At 51.5% G+C, this 24,242-nt stretch overlaps 11 protein-coding genes across 11 annotated transcripts; 3 read left to right on the top strand and 8 right to left on the bottom strand.

The window, feature by feature from the left end:
* Nucleotides 1-175: 175 nt before the first annotated feature.
* On the bottom strand, nt 176-2,189 carry BKA58DRAFT_303227 (uncharacterized protein; the record flags this gene model as incomplete). The annotated part of the gene is made up of 4 exons (XM_046166961.1): nt 176-735; nt 783-1,054; nt 1,100-1,297; nt 2,077-2,189. The coding sequence occupies 4 exons, from the start codon at nt 2,187-2,189 to the stop codon at nt 176-178; spliced, it is 1,143 nt and encodes a 380-aa protein (XP_046031120.1).
* Nucleotides 2,190-2,675: 486 nt separating this feature from the next.
* Nucleotides 2,676-5,252, bottom strand: BKA58DRAFT_416239 (sterol glucosyltransferase; the record flags this gene model as incomplete). Its single annotated transcript, XM_046172584.1, has 3 exons — nt 5,060-5,252; nt 4,701-5,012; nt 2,676-4,651 (listed from the first exon to the last, which is right to left on the bottom strand). Exons 1-3 carry the CDS (start codon nt 5,205-5,207, stop codon nt 2,676-2,678), a joined length of 2,436 nt encoding a protein of 811 aa, XP_046031119.1. The 5' UTR covers nt 5,208-5,252.
* Nucleotides 5,253-5,893: 641 nt separating this feature from the next.
* Nucleotides 5,894-6,907, bottom strand: BKA58DRAFT_305078 (uncharacterized protein; the record flags this gene model as incomplete). Its single annotated transcript, XM_046167044.1, has 1 exon — nt 5,894-6,907. One exon carries the CDS (start codon nt 6,905-6,907, stop codon nt 5,894-5,896), a length of 1,014 nt encoding a protein of 337 aa, XP_046031118.1.
* Nucleotides 6,908-8,106: 1,199 nt separating this feature from the next.
* Nucleotides 8,107-9,832, top strand: BKA58DRAFT_16090 (pectin lyase fold/virulence factor). The gene is made up of 2 exons (XM_046164964.1): nt 8,107-9,024; nt 9,081-9,832. Exons 1-2 carry the CDS (start codon nt 8,497-8,499, stop codon nt 9,504-9,506), a joined length of 954 nt encoding a protein of 317 aa, XP_046031117.1. The 5' UTR covers nt 8,107-8,496; the 3' UTR covers nt 9,507-9,832.
* On the bottom strand, nt 9,819-10,322 carry BKA58DRAFT_306587 (uncharacterized protein; the record flags this gene model as incomplete). Its single annotated transcript, XM_046167122.1, has 1 exon — nt 9,819-10,322. One exon carries the CDS (start codon nt 10,320-10,322, stop codon nt 9,819-9,821), a length of 504 nt encoding a protein of 167 aa, XP_046031116.1.
* Nucleotides 10,323-10,888: 566 nt separating this feature from the next.
* BKA58DRAFT_372987 (uncharacterized protein) lies at nt 10,889-13,615 on the bottom strand. Its single transcript, XM_046169173.1, has 3 exons — nt 13,516-13,615; nt 13,219-13,335; nt 10,889-13,139 (listed from the first exon to the last, which is right to left on the bottom strand). The coding sequence occupies exons 1-3, from the start codon at nt 13,554-13,556 to the stop codon at nt 11,099-11,101; spliced, it is 2,199 nt and encodes a 732-aa protein (XP_046031115.1). The 5' UTR covers nt 13,557-13,615; the 3' UTR covers nt 10,889-11,098.
* Nucleotides 13,616-13,884: 269 nt separating this feature from the next.
* BKA58DRAFT_433999 (major facilitator superfamily domain-containing protein) lies at nt 13,885-15,337 on the top strand (the record flags this gene model as incomplete). The annotated part of the gene is made up of 3 exons (XM_046173239.1): nt 13,885-14,262; nt 14,316-15,062; nt 15,125-15,337. 3 exons carry the CDS (start codon nt 13,885-13,887, stop codon nt 15,335-15,337), a joined length of 1,338 nt encoding a protein of 445 aa, XP_046031114.1.
* Nucleotides 15,338-15,686: 349 nt separating this feature from the next.
* BKA58DRAFT_396533 (uncharacterized protein) lies at nt 15,687-16,056 on the bottom strand (the record flags this gene model as incomplete). The annotated part of the gene is made up of 2 exons (XM_046171365.1): nt 15,687-15,832; nt 15,900-16,056. 2 exons carry the CDS (start codon nt 16,054-16,056, stop codon nt 15,687-15,689), a joined length of 303 nt encoding a protein of 100 aa, XP_046031113.1.
* Nucleotides 16,057-17,673: 1,617 nt separating this feature from the next.
* Nucleotides 17,674-19,159, bottom strand: BKA58DRAFT_16237 (uncharacterized protein). The gene has a single exon (XM_046164999.1). It carries the CDS (start codon nt 18,862-18,864, stop codon nt 18,040-18,042), a length of 825 nt encoding a protein of 274 aa, XP_046031112.1. The 5' UTR covers nt 18,865-19,159; the 3' UTR covers nt 17,674-18,039.
* A 1,460-nt stretch (nt 19,160-20,619) lies between these two features.
* Nucleotides 20,620-22,775, top strand: BKA58DRAFT_15827 (ammonium transporter AmtB-like domain-containing protein). The gene is made up of 3 exons (XM_046164911.1): nt 20,620-21,017; nt 21,076-21,587; nt 21,635-22,775. The coding sequence occupies exons 1-3, from the start codon at nt 21,000-21,002 to the stop codon at nt 22,539-22,541; spliced, it is 1,437 nt and encodes a 478-aa protein (XP_046031111.1). The 5' UTR covers nt 20,620-20,999; the 3' UTR covers nt 22,542-22,775.
* Nucleotides 22,776-23,838, bottom strand: BKA58DRAFT_15828 (uncharacterized protein). The gene has a single exon (XM_046164912.1). The coding sequence runs from the start codon at nt 23,750-23,752 to the stop codon at nt 23,009-23,011; it is 744 nt and encodes a 247-aa protein (XP_046031110.1). The 5' UTR covers nt 23,753-23,838; the 3' UTR covers nt 22,776-23,008.
* Between the last annotated feature and the right edge of the window lie 404 nt (nt 23,839-24,242).

Genomic DNA, 24,242 nt, shown 5'->3' with positions numbered 1-24,242 from the left:
CAGCGCCACAGGACGCCAAATCCGCTCCATGAAATCCGTCCCAGGCTTCTCGCAATGACCTGTTGACCATATCGAGCCTATTTGAAGTGCAGCTTTGTGCCCTTCGCCATCTGTGCAAAAGCCTGTAAGCTGATCCATCCAGACCTCGAGATGTAGCCAAGCCCGCTCGCATAGCTCAAAGATTGAAAACACTAGGCATCCAGAAGTCGCTCGAAAAGTCCATTACCCCCACATCGCCGAACCCGCCATTCCATCCGTCCGCTGTGCTACCCATGGCATCATCATGCCCGCTTGTAGGAAGTTTCCAATTTGGTGCCATAGCCCTTAGTGTCTCTGCAGCCGCAGCAAATAGGGAATCCTCGCCGGTCTGGGCCTTGAATTCAGTGTTAGCCTGCTCAGCGATCTCGGCAAATCTCTCCAGACATTGCACAATATCGAAGCTTGATTGAACGATGGGTGGAATCCAGTCTGGAATACCTTTGAGGCTGGAGAATCTGTACAAGATCTTGATACAGTAGGAAAATACGAGCATCGACGGAGCCGTCAGGCCTATGATCCCACCTGTCAAAGCATGCTCTCGGCAGGCTTTGCTTGTCTCTAGGAGCTCCATAAAGTATTCGATACGTCTAGGCTCGAACGCGACGTGCGACACTGAAAGCTCATCCGTGGGAGTTTTCAAGAGCGCGAGATCGTAGATGACAACCTGAGCGGTTTGAATGAGACCGATGATAGCCCCTAGATAACTTTCAGCGCGAAATGAGGTGACAGAATGATGATCTTACAGTGCTGTAGTTGCTCAACGGGAAGTGATTTCTTGAAGTTGTTGAGCGACAAGATCAGAGGTTCAATAGCCATCATAGCATGCTTTGCTGTGTTGTGATCATCCGAAGCTCTTCGTGACACTTCGGCTGCACTAACGGCAATCTTTGTAAGATGCGCAGCGGCGACCAGTATGACGTCTCCTTCACATTCTGCGTCCGCACTGAGGCTATCGCATGCTTCTTCCATCTGCGACGACCAATGCATTAGGTCATACTCGAAGATGATGGCAACACTGCTACGATTAATTGAGCCAAGCTGGAGTTTATTCATAACTTACTTAGCGCACAGTATGAAAACAGATAGCAATGCTCTACTACCCTCGCACTTCCGGACCTCCTTGTTATCTACACGAGGACCCAAACTTGGACATCCTGTCGGTTGCGTGGGTTTGTCGAGTCGAAGGTCGCTTACAATCGTTTTTGCAAGACCGCACATGGAGCCAAGGAACTGTTTTCCATGGGTGAAGTACGGTGACCTGACAGCGTTAAAGTTGGAAAAAATTGTACATGATCTGCATCCTTACCAAGCTATACACATGATCACACTCAACAGCAAGTCAATACTCCGTTCTCCTTGCACAATGATCTTGGAAGCCAATTGTTCCCGTAGATGTTTGCTCATCTGACTTTGCTGAGTTATTGCCTTGGTGAGTGTCGTACGGATAGCATGGCAGAGCAGCGGATATCTGAGATGGAGATCGTCCTTGGTAGCATTCTCAGATATGTGCATGAAGGGGAAATAATACAAATAACTCGTCCGGAAGTCATGCAACTGATGATTAGACAAGTATGTATCGCTGTCAGGACTCCTTGTCAAACTGTGGGGAAGTATAGAGGAGTCAGGTGTTAGCACGAGCTGATCGTTGGGCGATGCCGTGGGGGGCGCTGCGCGCTGTGTTCGAAGCAACGAGACAACTTCATCGAGCTTGTCCTCCAGTTTTGATCGCTTGGTCGGCTGATTTGATCTGGGTGCCCTCCTGCGCACTGCTGACGAAGCTGTGCACTCTTTACTTAGGCGGTGACATCTTCGATCTCAAGTTAGTCCCAATTCCAAGATAAGTTGTATGCGCAGAAGGTAGCGATGTTATTCAAGGAAAAACCTGAACAGGCCTGCAGCCTACATCAACATAAAAAGATGCAGATGAGGCGATCTAACGCCAATGTAGGCTCCAGGGTGTTCAGCTTTCTCCTTGTATGAGGTGCCTGGTAAGATTGCTCCAACGAGAGCGCATTGGTCAAGAAAGTAGTGACGCACCTGTCGCAGATACCTCCGCCGTCGCGTATCATACACCGGCATTTGGCTTTCACGCAGTTGCTACATGCCTGGCCGTACGGCGCCGGGGTCTTGGCTACTGCATCCGCTTCCATGATCGGAGCTCAACTGTGTCTAGGTACTCAGTCTGGTTGCGAAGAAGACTAGCATGATGGGGTTGGCTGTGCACGCGCTTGGTAATTGGTACAGACGGCGGGATTCGGAGTCACGGAAATTAGGCAGCCCAGTGGACCCACCTCCTCGTTTCGCCCTATCTAAGGCAAAAACAAGATACCTATCTGCGCGAAGTACAACTATTAGAAAAAACAGCTAAGGAGGCTACAATACCTTAACAACATACAAACTTGAAATGTTAGGTGTATGTAGACTTCAGAGCACCTGTCTAGATTTTCCCTTAAATAGGGTGCAAGGGCGTGGCCGTCCGCCGTTACCACACGCCGGAACACAGGTGGGTATGAGCCTTTGACTCGGAATGAGAACTGGTCTGGTCTCGCGCTGGTCACGGAAGCAAAGAAATAACCATTTGAATAGGGTATGTGTCCAGACTCCAAAGTTCGTAACGCCGCAGATCATCTCGTCCCTTACGTCTTCACCTTCGTCTTGCCCTTCCTTAGTCTCTCGAACTCCTGAACGAGTTCCACAGCTCTCTGGTCAGCCTCAGATTTCCGGCCCATCCACTCAGTCTCTACCCTTTTTGCCGCTTTGATACGCTTTCTGGTGCCGCTTTTCGCCAGGTACTTCATACTCTTCACAATGCCATCTCCAGGGTATGCTATGATTCCAAGGGTTGCTGCGCCAGTTTTCGTAACCAGTCCGGACATTCCCTTGCCGAAGCCCTTCGCGTACCCGATCGCGCCCTCTTTCTTACCGCCCTCATACGTCTGACGGAAGGGGTCCGAGAGACCGTCGGCGAAGCCATGGATGAAGGTCTTGCCACCGACTTGGAAGCCAGAAAGAGCGCCAGTGACCTCCCCATGGTCTTTGACCTCTTCACCATACAACCTTGGTACGTTACGAAACCCTTCTGTGGTAGCGAGGGGGAGGTCGACGACGACACCTTTGTAGAATGCACCCACAAATCTACCAAAGCCTTTTGCAAAGCGACCTGCGGCGGCCACGCCATTTGAACCCGGCTTTTCCGAAGATACTGAAGCGCTCGAGGACGTAGCAGGGTGCTTGGGCTCAATGAATGGATCTACAACCATGCCCTTCATTGCCATACTCATGTCTCCGACAATGCCAACACACGCCGAAGTTGTACTTGTTATGGGATCCCAGCGTTGGTTGGTAATGACGAAAGGAGCTGTTTCGTGGTTTTCGAGATCCGAGGGAACAATGGAACCATTCTCGATGAGTATCTGTGCCGCTAATTTGGAAAGAAGGATGGATTCTTTCCTGACCTTCCATGATGCCACCTGTGTAGGTAGCAGTGCGCATCGCATAGTTTCGAGGGGCAAATTAGTGTGGAAAGATTGTACTGCTGCCTCGACGCCTCGCTCATTCGCCATCTGCGAAGATAGGACCCGTGCAGCCTGCTTTGCCTCGCGCGTGAGACAGAAGTGGATAGCCGTTGTAAGGTTCTCGGTCGTCAGAAGCTTATGGGGAATAGGCTGTGGACCTGCTCCCGCTGCTGCTATCATCTCTCCCCAGAACGGCTGATCTCCAAAGAATGGTACGACAACAGTAGGACACGCATTACGTAGGCCGCATGCAGCGGTACCTGCTCCGCCATGATGTACGACCGCTGCAACATGCTGGAACAACCACTCGTGGGGACAGTCGCCGATGAACAGAACGTTGTTGTTGTTGTCGTTTGGTAAGTCGCCCCCAAGGTTACTCCATCCTCTTGAGATAATCGCCCTGATACCCAGGGCGCGTACGGTTTCCAGGATGCTTGATGTCACCTTTGCAGGGTCGTCAAGGACGATACTCCCGAAGCCGACGTATACCGGTGGAAGTCCGTCTCTCAGGAACTGATCAATTTCCGGAGGCGGTGTGTACGGCGTTGGTTCTCGGAAGAAGAAACCACAAACATCGATATGCGCTGCCCAATCAGGTGGCTTCGGAACCAATGCCGGAGACCAGCAGTACGTAAAGGGCACTTTGAGTGCAGAAGCAAGTACAGGTCCAACTGATAGTGGCACCTCTTCGAGGTCCAAGGAATGTCTGAATCCATTGATGACATCACCCAGACCCTGCCACGTTAGAAATTCGACGACGCCATACGATGCATAGTTGATTAGGGCGGTCGAGATTTCGTCGCTCTTGAAGTTCGCCAGCGGATGCGGAAAGGCTCGGGTGCTGCTCCAAGGCATGGTAAACATGAGATGGAGTGGGATACCCAGAGCTTGGGCACAGTGTACATGCGCGAAACTAGGCGGATTGGCGATGATTGCGTCTGCCACAAAGGGCTGTTGAGTTTTGATGTCCGGTTCAATACATGACTGCCAGCAGCCATAGAGCATCTCGGCGATCATTTCCCTTTTCTTTTGGATATCGCCTTCGCGAAGGCTCTTCATGGACGGTATCAACCCTGGGTTCTTGACCATGTAGGCCACTGCTGCATGTTAACGAGGTACCAACGGACCTTCACTGCATAAACATACTGAGCTCTTTAGGATCCCCGCCAATAGGATAAAACTCCAGGTTTGACTCCTGTACGAAACCTTCGAATGTGTTGTGTGTCGCTATGCGTACACGGTGGCCGTACTTTTGTAACTCTTGTCCGAGAGCAATGAACGGTTGTACATCGCCTCGACTACCTACGACTTGGATGACGATGTTCATGCGGATACTCCATAGTCGGCTAACGGTAAACCTTCGACTTAGTTCTGGCTCATCCTTTTCATGCTTCGGTACGAGCTTGACAAGTGTTTTGGTCAGTCGTGAGTTCAGGTCAATGTCGATGCGACCGTCACCTGCTCCAATTAGCATAGTCATGAATGGTGAGACGGGGTGCTCTTGCTCGTCACCCCAGTATTTCCTGGCTGTGGTATTGAGCCCGTCAGCTCTTCCGCAGTATACGGTGGTGGTGCACCGAAGTGATATGCGTCATCGTCGCGTTCAGACTCTACTGGTATCGGCGCTTGGGTGCTGTCTGGTCTTACTCCCATGATGAAGGGCAATGTGGTGAAGAGAAAAATGTTGCTTCTGGCAAGTCAATTCTGGCAGCCGGCGACTTTTATCATCATCGTTTCACTACGGAATACGCAGATTACGCAAATACGATATACGACATGTCCGTCTACGGCTAGTATGGAACTACGGATCTTCCCGCGAGTCTAGCTTGTTCTACAATTCTAGCGCTCCAAGACGCGTCACGCCGGGCTGAGCCCGGAATCGGGCGTGAACAGGAAAACAGAGAACTCAAGAAACTATCTCTATTATGTGCGCAGCAAAGAGATCCTTTTACTGAGGGTGGCTAGAATTTGTTTCGCAAGATGCGATTGCAGCATACACCATGTTACATCTTAGCAAATAAGTAGTACATAAGATGATGTGTACTTCTGCTAATATTCTTGACAACAGCGTCTCTCCGAATCATCAGCCCCGCCGACGACCACGGTACTGCGGTGACACACCAGACACTCTAGCGAACAACATCAAAGCTATCGCAATCATACCGTATAACGAAGTACAATTTCAATAACCTAGCCCGACTAGGACTAGACCGCAGTCTGAGTCAAAGTCGCACTCTATTCATTCAGCTAATATTCTTGAAGAATGCGACACGAATGTTAGCCATCCCTAGGGCTATCCCAATCGTAGCTTACATGCATGAGGCAGCACATACACCACCTCAATCAGACTCATCGACTTCCGCATGCGCAATCGCCCACCAGCCTCGAACGATGCTCTTCTCGGCTGCGATGCCCGTCAATGGCTTCCTACCCATCTCGAATTGATGACGTTTTAGTTCGTTCACAACAAGCGCCAGCTTTCCCAGCCACACATCTGAAGGCTTACCCTCGAAATGCGGACCAATACATTCATACGCCAACTGTTGCGCAAGATCGAGCTTCTTTTCTTCAGGCCAGGGGTCCGCCAAGCCATTGCGTGCAAGGCCCTGGGACACCAGCATCGTCAGTCCATGTAGCAATGGGAAGAGTCGAGCATTTTCCAAATCGGCAGCTTGTTCGACATCTTCCCACTGAACCAATGGGTTGTTGACACCCAAGCAGCGGTTGGCTTCCCACAGTAGTATGTTGATCGCCAGGCTTGTCTTCCTCTCGATCGCGTTGTGGGCGTCCCAGAGTAGGAAACAGAGTCGAATGAGCGGAAAAGCCATGGGTTGAGGACTGGCACCGCGAGAAGCGGTAATCGCGTCATGAAACGGCGAGAAATAATCTCCGGCGCTTGCTGCATCTTGCAAAGTTTTTTGCAGGATGTCATCTCCGTCGCTCGTGTAGCATTTCTTGAAGAAGTGTAGAATGTCCTGACGTTCGACATCAGGATCGGTGTCTGCGACGCTATCGCGTAGCTGTTCGACGAAGGCGTTGAGTTTGTCCCGGTGGTCCGGTATAGCAGAGCTAATGTCGCCGAGGATTGACAGCGCTCTCTGCTCGCTATCGAGGTTCGTAATCGGAACCTGACATTCTGGGCATTCGGCACCCTTGATTCCAATGCTGGGTATGTCAGGCCAAGTGCTCTCCAAGTCGACGTCGCCACCATTAAGAATGATCGAGAGACAACGGTAGCCAAATATATGTCCACAAGCTCGTAATGCGGCCGGCGCGTGGTCTGGACCGAAAGCTCTGTTACAAAGGAAGCACGTTTGTGATACCTGCAGGTATCTGCTAACGTTATCAGCCATGACCGATTTTGATCTGCAGGTGAGTTGTGGGATTCCGGTCAGGAAGAATAGATAACGTGCTTAGAGAGGTTCTTCGCGACTGGGTGTATCCATGCAATTTTGTAAATACTTGTTTCTTGATCTACTCTGTCAATGAGCAATCACAAGAGCGCGTGGGGTCAAGTTGCGCAAACGACTTGAGGAAGACTTTTACCAACGATACTTTCTTGGTCACAATCACCCTGCCCATCTCGATAATGGCTATATTCAGCTGGGTCCTGAGGCGCATGTCGTGGCCTCGTGAAAGTACGCAGGTGGCGCTGATCTCAGCCAACGCCAGTCTCGTTCTCGGCTGCTGGAACGCATCATTCGGAGACGGACGACAATACATTTGTCCTGGAAAGTGTGCTCTTTGGCAGAGCTGCAGGAAAGTGCACCGTGGTGTAGCCGAAGTTCAGGCGCGGAGCGTATACCGCCGAACTGGCGTCGAAAGGAAATGCGCCTAGAAACGGCTGTTTCGAGGGTTATCATATACAAACTTGGCGATCTTGGGCGTTCAGATGCCTCAAACACCTCGACTCGACGCTAAAGGCGCACCAGATAACCGAGCATCTTCTTTGCCTGACCCTGCCTGCAAATTCACGGCGAACCTGACTGTGATCTTGTACAGTCTGCTGCGAACACTGCGCAAGACTTCAGTTGGTAAAGCATGCAGTCGAACGACTGTCCTGAATAGAAAGAAGCCTAGGCAGCGGTATGGGCTGAACGTGATTACTCTTCCTTGTTTGACGCGATATCTTGGGTTTCGACAGGCGTGTTTGCGAGACTAGTCTCGATTCGGCCTAGACCTGGACAATCCGACCCTTCCCGTCTGCATCCCAGCTTACATTGACCTGACCACCTCCTCGTGTGTCAGGTACACTGTGGCGCCTCGACAATTCTTCCGCCCACTCATCGGTGTCTAGGTATCGATACCACTCCAGCAAGTACATCCGCCGTAATTCTCTCTTTGACGAGGATGGCGATCTTCTGCCTCTCAAGTTTATCCCATTGGTGGTCTTTCTCTCTACTGTCAGCCAAGCATTCTGGACGATGCTGTCAAACAGTAGCGCCGACTTGTAAATTGTGTCCTTCTTTCAGTTGGCTTCCAGGAACACTTCCGAGGCTCGAGCGCTAATGCAATGATTGAGGGCCGTCGGCTTTTGAGGCCTACCCAGGTATGCACCCCAGGTTTGCGATGCATATCCGGCCTTCAAGCCACAACCTCGTACTAGCTCACGAGACCGCAACACATCAACGTCCTTGGTGGATTATAGAAGCTTCTTCGAAACGTCTTGGAGGCCAAGACAAAAGTCGTATATTCGCGGAGAAACTCCACATCTGGCATTCTAACGTTGGTTCCGCGATTCACAGTATTAAAGGGCGGCCGGGCTGGCGATCATGGAGCCAGTACAGATCCTGGCAGCCTAGATCATCTGTATAAAGATACCCCTAAGACCATCAACTGTCGTCACAATACCTTCTTTCATCAGATCAGAGTAGACCTCTATTCATTCCTTTACATTCTTTTTTCTGTCTCTAGCTTCATCAAGCCCAAAAACAACACCGAGATGCGTTTTATCGAGATAGCCACAGTCGCCATGACTGCTGCGTCGACTGCGTACGGTGCACCTATGGAGAAACGCGCTGCAGCTGTCGATGAGCTCGTTGGATTTGCCCAAGGAACAACCGGAGGCGGCAGTGGGGCTGGAACCACTGTCACCTCCTGTGCTGAGCTGACAGCGGCAGCCAAAGCCGGCGGCGTGATCAAGATTAAGGGCATGCTCACTGGGTGTGGTGTCGTCCGTGTGGGTACCGCAGGCACCTCGATTCTCGGTGTTGGCAAGGACGCCGGCCTGACAGACAGTGGCCTCCAAGTCTTCAAGACGTCCAACATCATCATCAGAAACCTAAAACTATACCGCGCGCCAAAGGGGAAAGATCTCATCGATATTGAGGCTTCGACCAATGTTTGGGTTGACCACAACGACTTTTCGAGCGTTGGTGTCACTGGCGATAAGGACACTTACGATGGCCTACTCGACGCCAAGTCTGGTGCCGACATGCTTACCTTCTCTTGGAACAAGTTCCACGACCACGTAAGTCTTCATCACTCCCTTACGCTTATGTAAAACTCAGTACTAACGCCTACCAGTGGAAGGGCTCGCTAGTCGGCCACTCTGACAACAATGCCTCCAAGGACAAAGGCAAACTCCACGTAACCTACCATCATAACTCTTTCACCGGCGTCAACTCGCGTCTGCCATCGATCCGCTTCGGAACCGGCCACATCTATAGCTCCTGCTACTCGGGTGGTATATCTGGTGTCAATTCGCGCATGGGCGCTCAAGTCCTGGTTGAAGCTAATTCCTTCACCAACGTTGACAAGGCTGTTGTCACCAACTTGGACTCTGACGAGGAGGGCTTTGCGCTTGAGAAAGATAACATCTTCACCAACAGTCCTACTCAAATCACGCAGAAAGGCTCATTTGCGCCGGGCTACAAGTACACTGTGGATCCAGCGGCCAGTGTTTGCGCTATTGTGCAGAAGAGCGCCGGTGTGGGTGTTGTCACCTTCTAGGCCATGACGACGAACGAGAGGACACAGCCTTTGTGATACACATTGGCTAGTCAGAGGGAGGAGCACTGAAGCAATTGCTTGTTTCGGTCTTGTACATAGCTTTATTCGTGTACATACTTACATTCCATCAATGAACTCGTTCGTTCTGAACATTTTTCATATTCGATATAAGCATCAAGAGCAGCTCGCGCAACGGTATACATGCGACGATTGATTGTAGTATTGAAGTTCGGGTATAGCTGATTCTCTTCTTGTGCGCTCCGGTCTCTCCTCTCCTATTTGTTCCAGCATGCCTCTTGCATTCATCCTAAATTAACCAGGGAACACCCATACGATCGACATAAGCGTGGCAATAACGCCCACGATGACCAACACTTCTGGTCCAGCCTTGATACCAACAGGCAACCCTTCAGTAGTAAATTGTGCCACGATCCCTTGCGTAAAGTTCTTCTCCGCCTCCGCTAGTGCGATCTCTGTCCAGTTTCCACATCGGGTGTTCAAATCCGCATCGGCCGTGAGCGCAGGTAGCTTCGCGATGGCAGCATCCATCATGCGTGCGCTGGTCAGCGTACCGACATTAGCCTTTTGCATGACGACGGTGCGGTAGGAGCCGTTGGCGCCAACTGTCGACATGTTGGCTGTGCGTTCGTAGTCGAGACATAGATCGGCTTGCGAGGGTGTGGCGGAGACTTGGCGAACTTCGAGTTTGGTGTTGAGGAGGCCGCCAAGGACGACAGGAACAGCATTAGGGCCTGCAGCCGCCAGATGGAAGACCGAGAAGGCGAGAAAGATACTTGTGAGGAGCGAAGAATGCATGATGTCGTTATCGATGTTTTCGTGAACGGGTTCCTCGGGAGCTGGACAGCAAGTAAAAGAAGTAATGTATTATTAGGTGAAGAGTATTCTGGTGACCGGCACGCCTCAAGAAGTGAATGAATGGACGAACGAAAAGGAAAGAAAGATCGTTGGTGGTGAGGCTTGGTACCACTGCCTGAGGTATACCAGAAGCTCGGGATAGGAAAGAAGGCGACAAGGGAAGCAGAAAAAAAATCAGGCCACTTTGTCGTGATATATGAGGCCGCAAGAACGATGATGGCTGTCGTTCATACCGCGCTGCGACGTGGACTGCCGGACAAGGGGTGGCCATGAGGCTGATGGTGTGTCAGGTCACACGGAGGCTCTTAAGCGCCCCTAGGTAGGCGCTAGGGTGCCTCGTGGAAATCAATGGACCGCGCCGACTCGCCGTTATCACCATAAGCACCAGTGGTCAATGACGGAGCTATAAGACGTGGCTGCGATGGAATAGTCATTCGCGATGAAAACTGTGGCGGTGGGATGGGTTGCGGCGTGATGATGGGATGATTGGGAAGCAGCGTTAGTGCGGATCATCGTCATCCGCGCACGGATATTTCATGCATTAGGGTTTAGCGACAGACCCAGAAATCTCCTCCTTTGGCGTCTCCTGTCTGATGTGTGACAGCCGCTGTCATTGTACGAAACGTCAGCTACTTGATCAGAGCCACTGCTCCTTTCCAGGCTGCGCGATGCGGCATATCGACGCTCGTGCTCGATGGCTCAGCGAACTAGTATTATCACGACACGAACGCGTCGAAGACCCCTGCGTCGTCCAGACTGAATGTCCCCGACATGAGCATGTCCCAATCCTCCGTGAACTCTGGTGAGAACTGGAAATCGAATTCTTCCATACCGCTGCCCTCCATAGCGGCAGTACCAGGACACGGCTCCTCACAACCAGCCAATGCTTCCAGAATCGGTATACAAACACGAGCAGCGTCTTCTACGGCTCCCGCCAGCAATGCAGACAAATCTGATTTGTCTACATGATGACTCTCTGCGTCAATCCAAGCACGGACGAGTCGTAAAAGAAGGTAGCCCTTCATACCAGTTTCGCCGGCTTCCATACAGCGGAGGTACCAATTGGCAGCGTCATCGACAATGTTATTCAATGATAATGGCAGCGCGTCAAGATCATCTTCGTCTTCCTGTATCCGCATTCGCAATTCAGCAGCCAGAAATGTCGCCCCGTGGAAGGTATACATTCGGAAGAACCCCGCTGTACACCTGCACATGCGAGCAAAGTCGGTCTCGCTCCGACGACATGAGCTCACGCCTGCATTCGGACAAGCCATACTCCAGATCTTGAGCGAGGAGTCGACAGTAGCTTTCCTCGAATAGGCATAGACCGGATTCTTGAGTGCAGAAGCGAAGAATGGAAGATGTAAGCAGGTAACGTAGCGCTGCATTATAAACTCTACAGCTTGAAGAGTAAACTGCGAGGGGGACGAGCTGGTATGTGAGGTGTATGCATGTAGGGTGCGACGCAAGAGCTTATGTGCAGCTCTTAGATCTGAGTCGATTCGAAGCGTCTCCTCATATGTTCCGCTCGAGTTGATGTCGTTCAGAAATCGGAGTACCGCAAGCCGAGCCGGAAGACTCTTGCGCAGAGCTATAGCAGTGGATGTATGCGTATACACATGATCTGCTCTTGCAATAGGGTCTGCGTCCAAGAGTTGCTCATCGTCCAGATTGCTTGGTGGCGCTGTGTTGAAGTCGTCCGATGAGATGAACGGCGGACCGCCCGATCCCATGCTCATTTGAAGTGACAACTCCAGGATCGTATTCCATATCCGGCGGCGCATCTCAGTTTCAAGAGCCGTCGTACTCGGGAGCTGCGACGGGTCCTTGTGCAAACCAATATACACCGCTGCTCGATACACTGCGCCCGCTGAAATCCAAACAAGCTCAGAACCAACGTCGACAAGCTCTCGTGCGATCAGGAGGAGGATGCTGATCTGTAGATATTGGATACCGAGTTTCGATTTGAACAAGGGCGATGACAGCCAGGTCTGGGCCTCGAAGACCCATCTCACCGCATTGGCTCGCATGGACACTTTATCGTCGTACATCATGGCTCCAATCGCCAAGACCAACTTTAACATCATCACAAATGCCATGTTGGAGTCTGACTCGCCTTTCCACATATTATCGTAAGCGTGTTGGAAGCTAGGGACATGCAGCACGCGGTAGAGAGTCTCCAAACTTCGAAGATAGGCAGCGACGAGATCATCGCAAACATGCTTCGGAGGAAGGTCTCTTGTTGGAGACGTAGGCCAGGTTGGGGAGCGTTGTGATTTGATGATCCGGGCTAAAGGCTTTGCTCGGTGCATACTGGTGATTACGTTGGATGTTCCGCTTCGCAGATAGGGCTCCATTGTCTCGATGATATCACGGAATATCACGAATCCATTCATCCAATGGCTCTGTCCGAAAACTCGGTTTTTGTGTGCAATGCCTCGAGAGATAGCTGTACCGCTAGGCATCCGGGTGTCTTGGAGGACATTTACTGTACAGGCAAAGCTGCTGACAGTCTGTACAGTGTGCGTCGACACAGGAGTCGAGGCCGATGGCGAGAGGGTAGTAATGCTTTCAGCTCGCGATAACTTGTCTTCTAACTCGGCGATACGTGCTCTCATGGCATCAAGTTCGAAAGGACTCCGGTCATTGCCGGTATTGGGCGCTGTAACTGATGAGCTTGAGGGTATGTTAGGTGAGCTCATGGATGTCGGGTTTCCGATGTACGGTTGGATGGGTGTGAAAGGTGCTGTGGCAGGCCTAAAGACCGATGTACAAAGTTAGTAAATGTCTCACATCAATTCGTACACGAATACACGAATACACGAATATTACTTGCCTTTTATCCGGCACTCCAGTTTCGTAGACACAAGAGCCAGTCTTGCTCTTCAGACAGTTACTGCAAGGCGTTTCTCGATTGCAGCGTAGCTTTCGCTTCCGGCACAATGTGCAAGAACTGGATATGCCCGTGGTTAGCTTCGGTCCTAGCATAGGGGCACTTCATACAAGGAAAATGTGAACAGATTTGCAGACTACAGCAAGATGAAAACATGCAAAGTAGGCGACCTAATGTCAATGTAGGCTCCAGGGTGTTAAGTTTCTTCCTAGGTAAACTTGGGGGCCCGGATAAACTCACATAGCAGGCCTCTTGCGTCTGCGGGTCAAGTCAGTCATCATGGAATGTGAGTTATTCAGTCGGAAAACCGAAGTTATTACGTGTAGAAGGTATTGGATGGGTATAAGAATTCAGCGGAGCGGGGATAAGTTTCGGCTGTTACCTCCAACATTCAGATTTAGCTGCACTTCGGGATATAGACCAATTAGCGCGGGCCCTTATCTCCGATTTTGGATGAATCCGAGACCGAAAACCTCTTCTCATGACGATATGACAAGCAACAAGATTGTATTTATACACCGTCAAGACGAGCGTTGTAGCCCTCATCAACTTCTCGACAGTCTTAGAGCCACAGAAATCTGATCCAAGTCTCCCCTATACAAAGTCAGGATGTCCACACGAACAAATCAACCCAACGCCGTTGCTGGCACCAGCACCCCCTCCATTCCCTCCTATGACGTTGAGAAAGCATCTATCGGATCAGCCCACGATAACGGCCAAGCAACTATTGACGCCGAAATCGCCGCTTTGGGTCCTGCTCCTGACGGTGGACTAACGGCTTGGTTAAACGCTCTAGGCGGCTTCTGCATCTTCTTTTGCTGCCTCGGCTTTACATCCTGCTTCGGCGTCCTACAACAATACTACTCTACTCATCAATTGAAAGATCATACCATGGACCAGATCGCCTGGATAGGCAGCCTGACAAGTTTCATCCAGTTTGCTGGAGGCGCGGTTGGGGGTCCGATGTTCGATCGATTCGGAGCTTGGGTACGTATGCTCGACCAGCGTGACACTGACGTCGTACTGACCTGAACTGATAGATGATGCGGCCTGCGACACTTACCTACATCCTTGGCCTCATGATGCTATCATTGTGTAGCGAGTACTACCAGTTCTTTCTCGCACAGTCTGTCCTCATGGGCTCCAGTGTAGTCTTCCTCCAGACACCTGCCTTTGCAGTAATGGGACATTACTTCGACAAGCGGCGCGCCGCCGCCCTCGGTATCGTGGTATCAGGATCCTCTATCGGCGGTGTCATCTTTCCAATCGTTCTGTCCAAACTTCTGAACGACTCGTCTCTGTCCTTTGGCTGGTGCATTCGTATCATCGCCTTTATCATGCTTCCCTTCATGATGTTTGCCTGCTTCGTCGTCAAGCCGCGCATCCCACCCCGCAAGACAACAGTCTTCCTCGGCGAAGCATGGAAGATGAAGCGATACGTACTGCTCGTTGCAGCACTGTTCTTCATGATGATGGGCATGTGGATACCGGTCTTCTACCTCCCAGTCTATGCTGTTAGCCGAGGCATGAAGCCTTTACTCGCATCGTACCTCCTCGCCATGATCAACGGGTCCTCGACGTTTGGTCGTATCATTCCGGGAATACTCGCGGATAAGCTGGGCGGGATGAACATGTTCGGTTTCGCCGGCATTGGCACCGCCATCGTGGTGTTCTGCATCAACGAGCCAACGACTAACGCTGGTATCATTGTCTACTCGGTCATGTTCGGTTTTATATCGGGTACTATCATCTCGGCTGGCTCAGCAGCCATTTCCAAGTGTACAAAGGTGAGTCACAACTGTACAAAATGCATGAGACATACACTGACTTCATATCTTCACCGTTGTAGGACCCGAGGAATCTTGGCACGTACATGGGTATGGGTATGGGTGTTGCAGCATTCGCTGTTCTCGTCGGCCCTCCAATCAATGGCGCGCTGATCGATCGGTACGGCGGGTTCAAGGAAGTGTCGATTTTCAGTGGCGTGATGAGTTTGATGGGTGGATTCATTGCACTGTCTGCTAAATTCGCCACCGCGGAAGGTATCTTGGGGAAGGTTTGAGAGGGTGTGGCAAGGGATCTGTCTTGTGGAAGGAGAAGAGGATTGTTAGCCTACACGAAGGGGTAGGGGCTTCAGCTCGAAGGGAAGTAATTAGGTGGTTATAAATGAAATTGATTGTCATGTCAAAGGGTATGAAGCATTGAACCCGTTACGCCAGATACCAGTAACATAACCTGTACATCATCAGCGGCAGCCAATCCTCACATGTAGGATGTCTTGGTAGCCATTTTCTTCCCCTGTGCTCTCGCGACGGCACATGCGCTCGTCCCAACAGGCGCGTAAGCGTACACGGACGCGCGGTCGTTTCGGGCGCGTGAAGCCTTGTATGCGCGTAGCCTATCTGGCTCGTCTATGCCGGGATGGGCTCGTAGGTGTTGTGGGCTTGGCGGTTGGAGAAGAGGTAGTAGATGATCATGCCGACGACGGGGAAGAGGAAGACGACGAGGGCCCAGAGCACTTTGTTCGGGACGGGACGGTTGGACTTGAAGATCTCGACTACAGCACATGTTAGCTTTGATCGATGCATGACAACGGTGTTGTCAGGGACATTGCGGCTACTTACTCCACGCGATGATGTCGAGGACGAGGACAATGAATCCAATGATACCGCCACCGGTGCCAGCTTGCCAGGGCTTAGCTGACTGCGCCGTAATGGGGGCTGCCTCGGCGAGCATGAACATAGATAGCTGGAGGAGCAGGGAGAGCACGAAGTTCATCATGATGGCGGTGTGGGTGATGTACGGGTAGAGTGGACAAAATGAAGCTTGAATGGTTGCAGTGAGAGAGAAAAGATGAGTGTTGCGGTGTTGACGGCTGCTGCCTTGTATATGAAAGCGGCGGGGCGGAGCTCCAGCTGTTTGATATTCGCACGGACCTACGTCACTGGAAATCCCACCGTCACGCGACACTCTTTCAAGGTACATATGCATCATCCCGCAGGAGAGACGGTATATCACTATTCCTAACACATGCAGCGCGTCTGTGGCCGTGCTTACTCCGCGCATTCCCATCCGCCCTTCAAATAAGCAAAAAAGGTTCGAGAGACGCGTGAGTGACGCGTTGGCCTCAGCCACACAGCCAGCCTCGGGGCCTACTCAACAGCGAACGTCACTACTCTTCCGACAGCCTCTGCCCGATCGATCACGCCGCGTCACGAACCTCATCTCGCAGAACCTCTGGAGTTCTCACGCTCCACCTATACAGGCAGACTTCATCCATGGCGTCCTTGTGGGCGTCGGCCGAAGCGACCAACTCAGCCAGTAGAGTCTGGACTTTGTCTTGAGAGGTCTTGAAGAGCTTCTGAGAGGTATTCCTCTCAACCCGTGATGCAAGTGCACTCGCGCGTTTGGTATCCCAGATTACACGCGCTGCTCTGTCAACTTGGGTTACTTGATCCATTACCTTCGCCTCAAGGTCAAGATGACAACAGACGAACTCGATCAACTTTGCAAGCGGATACTTCACGCTTGTTTGGATCATTGATGGTCTCGCCGCCACCTACCAACATCAACGCGTTAGCCAAAACACATGACACAGACATGATAGACGTCGTGAGACAAGTACATGGCTATCAGCTCCAGGTATAGTATTATGTCAATGATTTAATTGTAAACGGTGATTGCTATGTGCGTTCTTCCTCTCACCCGGCGAAGATCTAGTACTTGTGGCCCTTGACTACAATCTTGCCACCCTCACATTTAAGACTGATCTCCTCGCCGAAGGTGTAATAACCATGTTGGTCAGCCTCTGGGACTGGCTTTGGCGATGGGGTTGGGTGCTCTTCTTTGGGAGGAGCTATACGACTTGGGACAACTCCTGCGCCCATCCATGCGGTACCTTGATCTTCTTCTCATGATCTCGCAATGAGGATGACAGCCTTACCTTTTGGGTGTATGATCGTTGTAGTCGAGCCTCTGGTGACAGTCTACCCCGGGTATGAGCTTTCCTCTGAGCCTCATGTATCATCCCGAGCGGTGCTTCATGGGACACTTGACCAAGAAAGTCATCGTATTCCTGCATGGCTGCGCGATAGACCGGTTAGCTCGTCCACGTCGCCTAGAGTCAGATTGTTGACATCAAGCGGATCTGGACGCTGTCGACGGCAGTCGACAAGGCTGGGCTTTTCCACATCCGGTTTGCCATCGATGGCCGTGTGATAGCTTTGTAGCAGGCCTATCGCGCTGCGAAGATCCACTCTCGGAGCACCAGACTTGTTGTACTCGGTGGCCGGCGGCATCTTGTCCTAGGATGACTTCGAAACTCGCAGCGTACAATGAATGTAGTAGCTACCTGTTCGAAATGGGAAGTAAGAAACGGCGAGGTGGAAGCAGAGGAGCATAGGGATGTACAAGAACGGTAGACAGAACGGCATTTATCTTGTTCAGGTTAAAACGACCTAAGTTGAAATATCTGATTGACAGACCAAGTTTCCTGTCTACCCGCGTGCTTCCGGGAATTGAGTCGATAGCCTTGACGGGAAAACAGCTTCGATACAATCATCCAGAAGCCATTCTTCGGACCACAGCCCTCAACGGTATCCACTCTGTCTTGCCGAAGATACGCTCCGCTGTGGCGAACTTGCTGGAAAGTGCAGATAGCACCTTTCATGCGCTCTTCACTTGTCTCCCATCCTCCTACACCTGGTGACTCTAGTAGACATGATGATGTATCTCCGGGTTATTCACCAAGGATAACATCACGCCTCAACCAACGAGAGCTTGCGTCAGAAGCCTCTCCTGCCCACTCAGGTAGTTGCGTTTTTCCAACCAGCGAAGTTTCCCCTTGGCCCTTTTCGAACTCAATCTCACCTGAGCTCCCTTCAAGGCGCTGGGTACGTCCTTCGCTATCTTGCCTACATCCTCGACGTGCTTGACGAAACTCTTGCCCACCTTGCCTGTTGTAACCTTGAACCCATCCTTGCAGACGGTCTCGATGACCTGTATAGTTGATCGGCGACGGGTTCTTGGCTCGACACCGAAGAAAGGATAGGGATCGAATGCTACGTATTTTGGCGGTGGACCATGGTTGGTTACGTCGTCAAATCGATGCGGGGATGTCTGAGGTTGACGTGGAACACCGCGCTCGAGCGCTGCCGCTGCCGCTGAAGAAGCGAGTGGGAGGCTGGCAGTGCGCTCATGTAAGTCGTGAAGCATGAATGGTCCAGGTCGATGCAGCGCAAGGTTGTTCTCGCTCGCAGTAGCGCTTGGGAGATAAAACCCAAACCGCCGTGCATCACTGACACTGCTATGAGCTGACCTTCTTCGCGGCCCAGACTCAAGTACCGCTGTATGTGTTCCTCTTGTATCTGCGATAGCTGCAAGGATCCGCGCTTGAGGCGAAGGCCGGATGCGAGGATACTCGGGAGAGGAAGGAAGGGCCGTATCGGACGAAACGGGACCTGGAGGTAGGTTTGTCGCGTCTTGTAGTATCATAGCGTGGAGTTCTTCTCGTAAGGTATCCACTCTCGCATGTCTTCCGATGCTACTAGCAGATGAACGCAGCTGGGAGCTCTCATTGAACGGCCACATTGGGGCTGCCCACCTGCTGTTGATGTTGGGCGAAGCGGAAGAAGCAGCTCATGAGATGAGGCTGCCTGGAGGAGGGGTGAAGAGGAAAGCTATGCGGGGTGTCGCGCCATCATTATGCATGTTGTAATTGCGATAGCCGGCTCCAGCAGTAAACTTCGCTCGCAGTGGTGGATGTAGAGTGGTTCTGGTCCGCTAAAGGTCGTAGTATCCAACTTATATCCTGAGCGTTCTAACATGGAGGCTCGTGCCTCGGATCGAGACTGTCGGTAGTGCTGTGGACCTCGAATGCTTTCCGGACGATGCCGTCCATTCCTGTTTGTTTGTGCATAGCGGGCGCGCTCGTGGTTATACGTGATGGGCCAAAGGTTGGTGTTTGGGAGCGGCCGAGCAACCAAACAACGGCAGCTCCTCGGTCTTCTTGGCGAAAACCACACCCTCGCAGCGACCCGAAGCGCTACCCTCTCGCCAACACGACATAGAGCAGTACAAGCATCGACGCTATACCCTGTGGCACATCGTACTATGGTGATGCAGACGTCGTGCCTAACTGGTCGGAACCCAGGTGCTCTGGTTGGGTTCCTGCGAGGCCGTCAGTAGCATTGAAACGAGCGCCAGCTGCATGCTGGCAGACGCTTCACTTCCTCGTGCAACGTATGTACTATCGCATAATGCATCCAGGATACTCTGACGGCTATATAGATAAATCTGGAGGCCGTGTAGAACTTAGCAGTATGCCTCCTCACATGAGCGGAAGCCCTCCTCGCCTTGAACGCCGCGGTACGTGCTTCATCATACACGCCGAGGCAAGAACAGTGCTGGCTCAATGAGTTGGCTCGCAGAAACCTGGTCTCTCTGCCGGATACTAGATATCCCAACCAGAGGAGATCTTGATGATGCTGGTGCTGGTGCTTGAGCCGATGCGCATCCCTAAGATTCCTGCTACGTACATTAGAAGATGTCATTAGCTCATGAGACGAAACGAAACGAGATGAGACGAGGTATCTAACCATCATACGACCAAGCGAAAAGAGTCTTGCGGCAGAAGTAGCCAAGGACGCCCTAACGCTCAGTGCAGCGGGACAAGTTGCTCTGTGATAGATGAGCCACCGCTAACCATAGTGTATGGATATTGCGGTACCCAGCAGCCTGTTTTAACTCTGCAGGTACCCCTTACCGCGTGTTGGTTTGAGAAGCAGGTAATAACTGTGCAGTCCATCTGGTCTCGCGTCCTTGCGGCACAGCACATGGCGACACTTGGAATACATGGCACTTGTTCAAGAAGGAGCTAATTATTCACGGAACGCCCGATGCTGCAAGACTCCCGTTAAGGATCACAACGGCCACTGATGTATTTGCGCAGTTAAGAAGTTCAACAGGACTGATTCAAAGAGAAGTATGCTAGCATCAGCCTCGTGGCGTTGGCATGAACCTGGTGTTCGGATACACGGACCACCACCGGGATCAAATCAGCCGCCAACAACGGCTGCACCGCAGCACGCAAGAGTAGGATGACAATATCCGTCCATCTTATCGTCATATTATCGCCATACTGCGTTACACAGGACGATGTCGTAAACTATCGTAGGGCCTTCGGCAGGCCGTCCATCCTATCCAATCATCCCTGATCCTGGCTTATCATTCAGGCCAAAGTGACTATACCGCTTTGATCCTGTCTCTTATCAGCCACCAAGACCCTGAGAGTCTACCTTCACCCTTTGGTACAAGCGCGACCGTGGCTTATGGTCCTTGGCCCTTTGCGACATCCAGTCCGGCCCGCTTACTTTCTTCGCATTCCTTCGCGGCACCAAATCTCAGGCCAAATACAGCCACCCAAGCCAGAAGCTCCACATTGTAAGCTCGGCTCCATCACTATGGGATTCGGAACGCCCTGCTTATCGCTGCCAAGACGGGCCATGTTCGACGTTGGGGGCACAGCAGCTTCGCATGTGTGGGCGTCAAAGGCGGGCAGGGGCTCAACGGCCGCATCAATCTCGGTCCCTTGAAATTGGCGAAATGGCGTGAAAGAACATGTGGGAAGATATTTCAGCCTGGAGAGCCCCCGCCCATTTCGTCTTTGCTTTACAGAGTACCCTAGACGTTCCAGTTCTGGTCCATATACTGACGTCCTTTCAATCATGGAGCCACCACCTACCGTGAGTATCCCCAGCTAAGACTGTAATTTGCTACGCAACATGATTAACAACGGTATAGCCCGAGTTCGATCCGGCGAAGCCCAATGGCGGCAATCCGGATGTCGAGAATATCAACCTCCAGTATACGGGCCTGGAGTTCCACTACATCTACCTCATGATCATGGCCTTCCTTGTGTTCCTGATCATACCTGGAATTGGTTTCCTCTACTCTGGTCTAGCGCGCCGGAAGTCCGCACTCTCCATGTTATTCCAAAGTTTTGCAGTCATGGGAGTTGTCACCTTCCAGTGGATGTTCTGGGGCTACACGCTCGCGTATTCTCGCACTGCCAGTCCGTTTATTGGTAATATGGACAACTTCGGCCTCAAGAATGTCATGTCTGCGCCATCTCCCGGTTCGTCATTCTTGCCCGAAATCGTCTTTTGTCTCTATCAGATGCTCTTCTGCGCATGCACTGTGCAGCTTGTCATTGGTGGATCATTTGAACGTGGTCGTATTCTACCTTCAATGGTCTTTGCCTTCTGTTGGGCGACTATCGTGTACTGCCCAATTGCTTGCTGGACATGGAACGCGTAAGTCTCGCGATCATGATTCCCAAACTGAGCTAATTGGATCCTAGAAATGGTTGGCTATTCAACCTTCCCTCACTTGACTTCGCCGGTGGCGGTCCCGTTCACATCGCGTCCGGCTGGTCCGCCCTCGCGTACGCTTTCGTTCTGGGCAAGCGTCTACACAAAGGTGACAAGATTCACGGAAAGGCCCATAACCCCACGCTTGTCTTTATAGGCACTGTATTCATCTGGTTTGGGTGGTTCGGCTTCAACGGAGGCAGTGCTCTCAACGGTACCGTCCGCTCGATGCTGGCTGCGTTCAACACCAACACCGCCGCTAGTTTTGGCGTGCTCGGTTGGGTATCGGTGGAGTACGTCCGTACTAAGGGTCACTTTTCCGTGGTCGGTGCTTGCTCAGGAGCCATTGCTGGACTTGTCGGCATCACTCCTGCTGCAGGTTACGTTTCTGTTTGGATTGCTGCCCTCATCGGCTTTCTTACTGCCGCTATCTGTTCTCTTTGCCAGAACGTCGACAAGTGGATCAAGATCGACGAAGGCATGGATGTCTTCAAGCTCCACGGAATTGGTGGCATGGTTGGTTCATTCCTCACTGGCATTTTCGGCCAAGCCTGGATCTACGACCTTGACGGTATGGGTCCCTACGACGGCCTCGGCGGCATGGACGGTGTGGGCGTTCAGATCGGTCGCCAATTGGCCGAGATTGTCGCCATCGCCTCTTATTCTTTCGTCGTCTCTTGCATTCTTCTGTACATCCTGAAGTTCATTCCTGGCATGCACCTTCGCGTCACTTCAGAGGCTGAGATGATGGGTCTGGACTACGATCAGTTTGGTGGCGAGCAGATTGGCGACTGGAGCATAATGGACCAGAACCACTACGAGGCGAATGTCAGCAGCTCAAGCAGCCAGAATGTGCCTACATCTGTTCCTGCGGCAGCGGTCGGCAAGCAATCGTAAGAGTTGGCGGTATTCGCTTAGTACTAGGTGGTGGCGCAGCGCGAGCGGCGCCGCAGTTGACTGTTAAAATTGCATAACAATATCAAGAGGAAAGCTCTTCCGCTGAAGATCATTACACGGTGTAGACAGAGGCTTTCCCTATCTCATAAGTTCATCGTTCATAGGAGCATTAATTGTCATTCATTCCATAGCCTCGACTACACGTATTATACGAGTATTCATGCCAAAAACGGGAAAACAATTGCGACAACTCTGCAAAATCCTGTAATGGCCCATTTGGATGTTTAGCTCGTCGAAAACGAGCTTGAATATACTAGCAGTGTCTTTTGAAACGGTAGCCAAGCGGTAGCTCCGAAGATCACCGTGCATCTGTCGTTATGCTGGCTCTGAATAACTCACTGATGCTACGTGGTAGCGGTGGTAACTTTGGAGGGAACAGATCATCAACTGTAACCTCGTCTGATGAATCATCCCCTAGGCCAAGGACGATTCTTCGACGTCTGGCGATAGGTCGGTGTCCCATGAAGGGCGCCCCGTTTTGAGGTGAATTCATTTGAGACACCGAGCGCGTATGAGAAGGTCGAATAGCTGCGCCGGAATTCGGCTGTGACGCAACTTATCAGCGTGTGAGACATCAGAACTTCGGACTGTCCGGTTAATGTCGTAGTCCTTGGAAGTGACGGGCGCATCCGATGTCCGCGGCCACATACAAGCGATTTGACGGAGATAGGAGCCCTTGATGTTATGGGAAGGGAGACTAAGGATGATGATGTAGATGTTGAGTAGCCGCGCTTTGATGATGAGGAGTCGAAATCCGTGCTTGAGGAAACCTTGATAGGCATTATGGTATGTAAAGTGGCATGCTTTGTCATGTCCAAGTCACTGACATTAAAGCATGAATTGCCGGTAGTAATCATATCGTCAGAGAGTCTTAGTACCACCAACTGCGTACATCGCAGCTTTAAAGACAGCGCAACATCATGTCGAAATGGGAGGAGTTCCTCAGTGCTGAAGTCGCCCGTATATCGACTTAGTCTGGCGAAGAAGTCTATGATAAACTTTTCGATTTTGGTATGAGTACCAATGTGGTCCTCCAAATATGTGAAGGGTTCGTGCTCTAGGGGTTTTTGGGCGTGAGCGTCCAGTAGCTCAAGGTAGAATGCGCGAAAAGTATTTACAAGCTTGTTCTGTAATCGTAGATCGCCAAGCATATCTGCGAGATGTCACGCCTTGGCCAGCTTGAGCATCGTGCCATGGGTACTCGTGAGCTGCTTCAAAGGATTTTGTGTACTTGGTCGCAGTCGCCATAACAGGCTGCTGCTGCTCAGGTAGCTCAGAATTATTTGAAAGATAGCGGCGTCAGTATTTATGATCCCGCATCGCTACACGAGACGGGCGCGTAGTACTGGACATGCTTTCAGAGTCGAGCCAGGGATCTGGACAAAGCGGGCATAGGGTGATTTACCCACTCGAATTTGGACATCTTTGGTACCCAGAGCTATAACGCGCGCCTTCGCTGAATAGTTATAGATATTGGATATATCTACATTCGAGGAGCTTGTAGGAGTCCGTTCGTTAGAGTATGACCGATCGCCGAGCGTCGCCTTGAGTGATGTTAACATTGCCGAGACACAGTTGGGGATCTCTGTTCGCGTTGAAAGCGTGGAATAACGTAACCTGAATATCGAGACTGGTAGATCG

The sequence above is a fragment of the Alternaria rosae genome (assembly GCF_020736505.1).
Source record: "Alternaria rosae strain MPI-PUGE-AT-0040 chromosome Unknown BKA58scaffold_1, whole genome shotgun sequence".
NCBI classification, from domain to species: domain Eukaryota; kingdom Fungi; phylum Ascomycota; class Dothideomycetes; order Pleosporales; family Pleosporaceae; genus Alternaria; species Alternaria rosae.
This window is presented reverse-complemented; position numbering and strand designations above follow the sequence as displayed.

Coding starts and splice junctions, on each gene's coding strand:
- BKA58DRAFT_372987 (XM_046169173.1), bottom strand. CDS start 13,556: ATGATGACTGACTTGACCCGCAGACGCAAGAGGCCTGCTAT. Junction 13,336..13,515: donor AGACGCAAGAGGCCTGCTAT/GTGAGTTTATCC, acceptor GGGCATATCCAG/TTCTTGCACATTGTGCCGGA. Junction 13,140..13,218: donor ACTGGAGTGCCGGATAAAAG/GCAAGTAATATT, acceptor ATCGGTCTTTAG/GCCTGCCACAGCACCTTTCA.
- BKA58DRAFT_16237 (XM_046164999.1), bottom strand. CDS start 18,864: ATGTGGCCGTTCAATGAGAGCTCCCAGCTGCGTTCATCTGCTAGTAGC.
- BKA58DRAFT_16090 (XM_046164964.1), top strand. CDS start 8,497: ATGCGTTTTATCGAGATAGCCACAGTCGCCATGACTGCTGCGTCGACT. Junction 9,025..9,080: donor GGAACAAGTTCCACGACCAC/GTAAGTCTTCAT, acceptor AACGCCTACCAG/TGGAAGGGCTCGCTAGTCGG.
- BKA58DRAFT_15828 (XM_046164912.1), bottom strand. CDS start 23,752: ATGCTTGGCGATCTACGATTACAGAACAAGCTTGTAAATACTTTTCGC.
- BKA58DRAFT_15827 (XM_046164911.1), top strand. Junction 21,588..21,634: donor GCTTGCTGGACATGGAACGC/GTAAGTCTCGCG, acceptor ATTGGATCCTAG/AAATGGTTGGCTATTCAACC.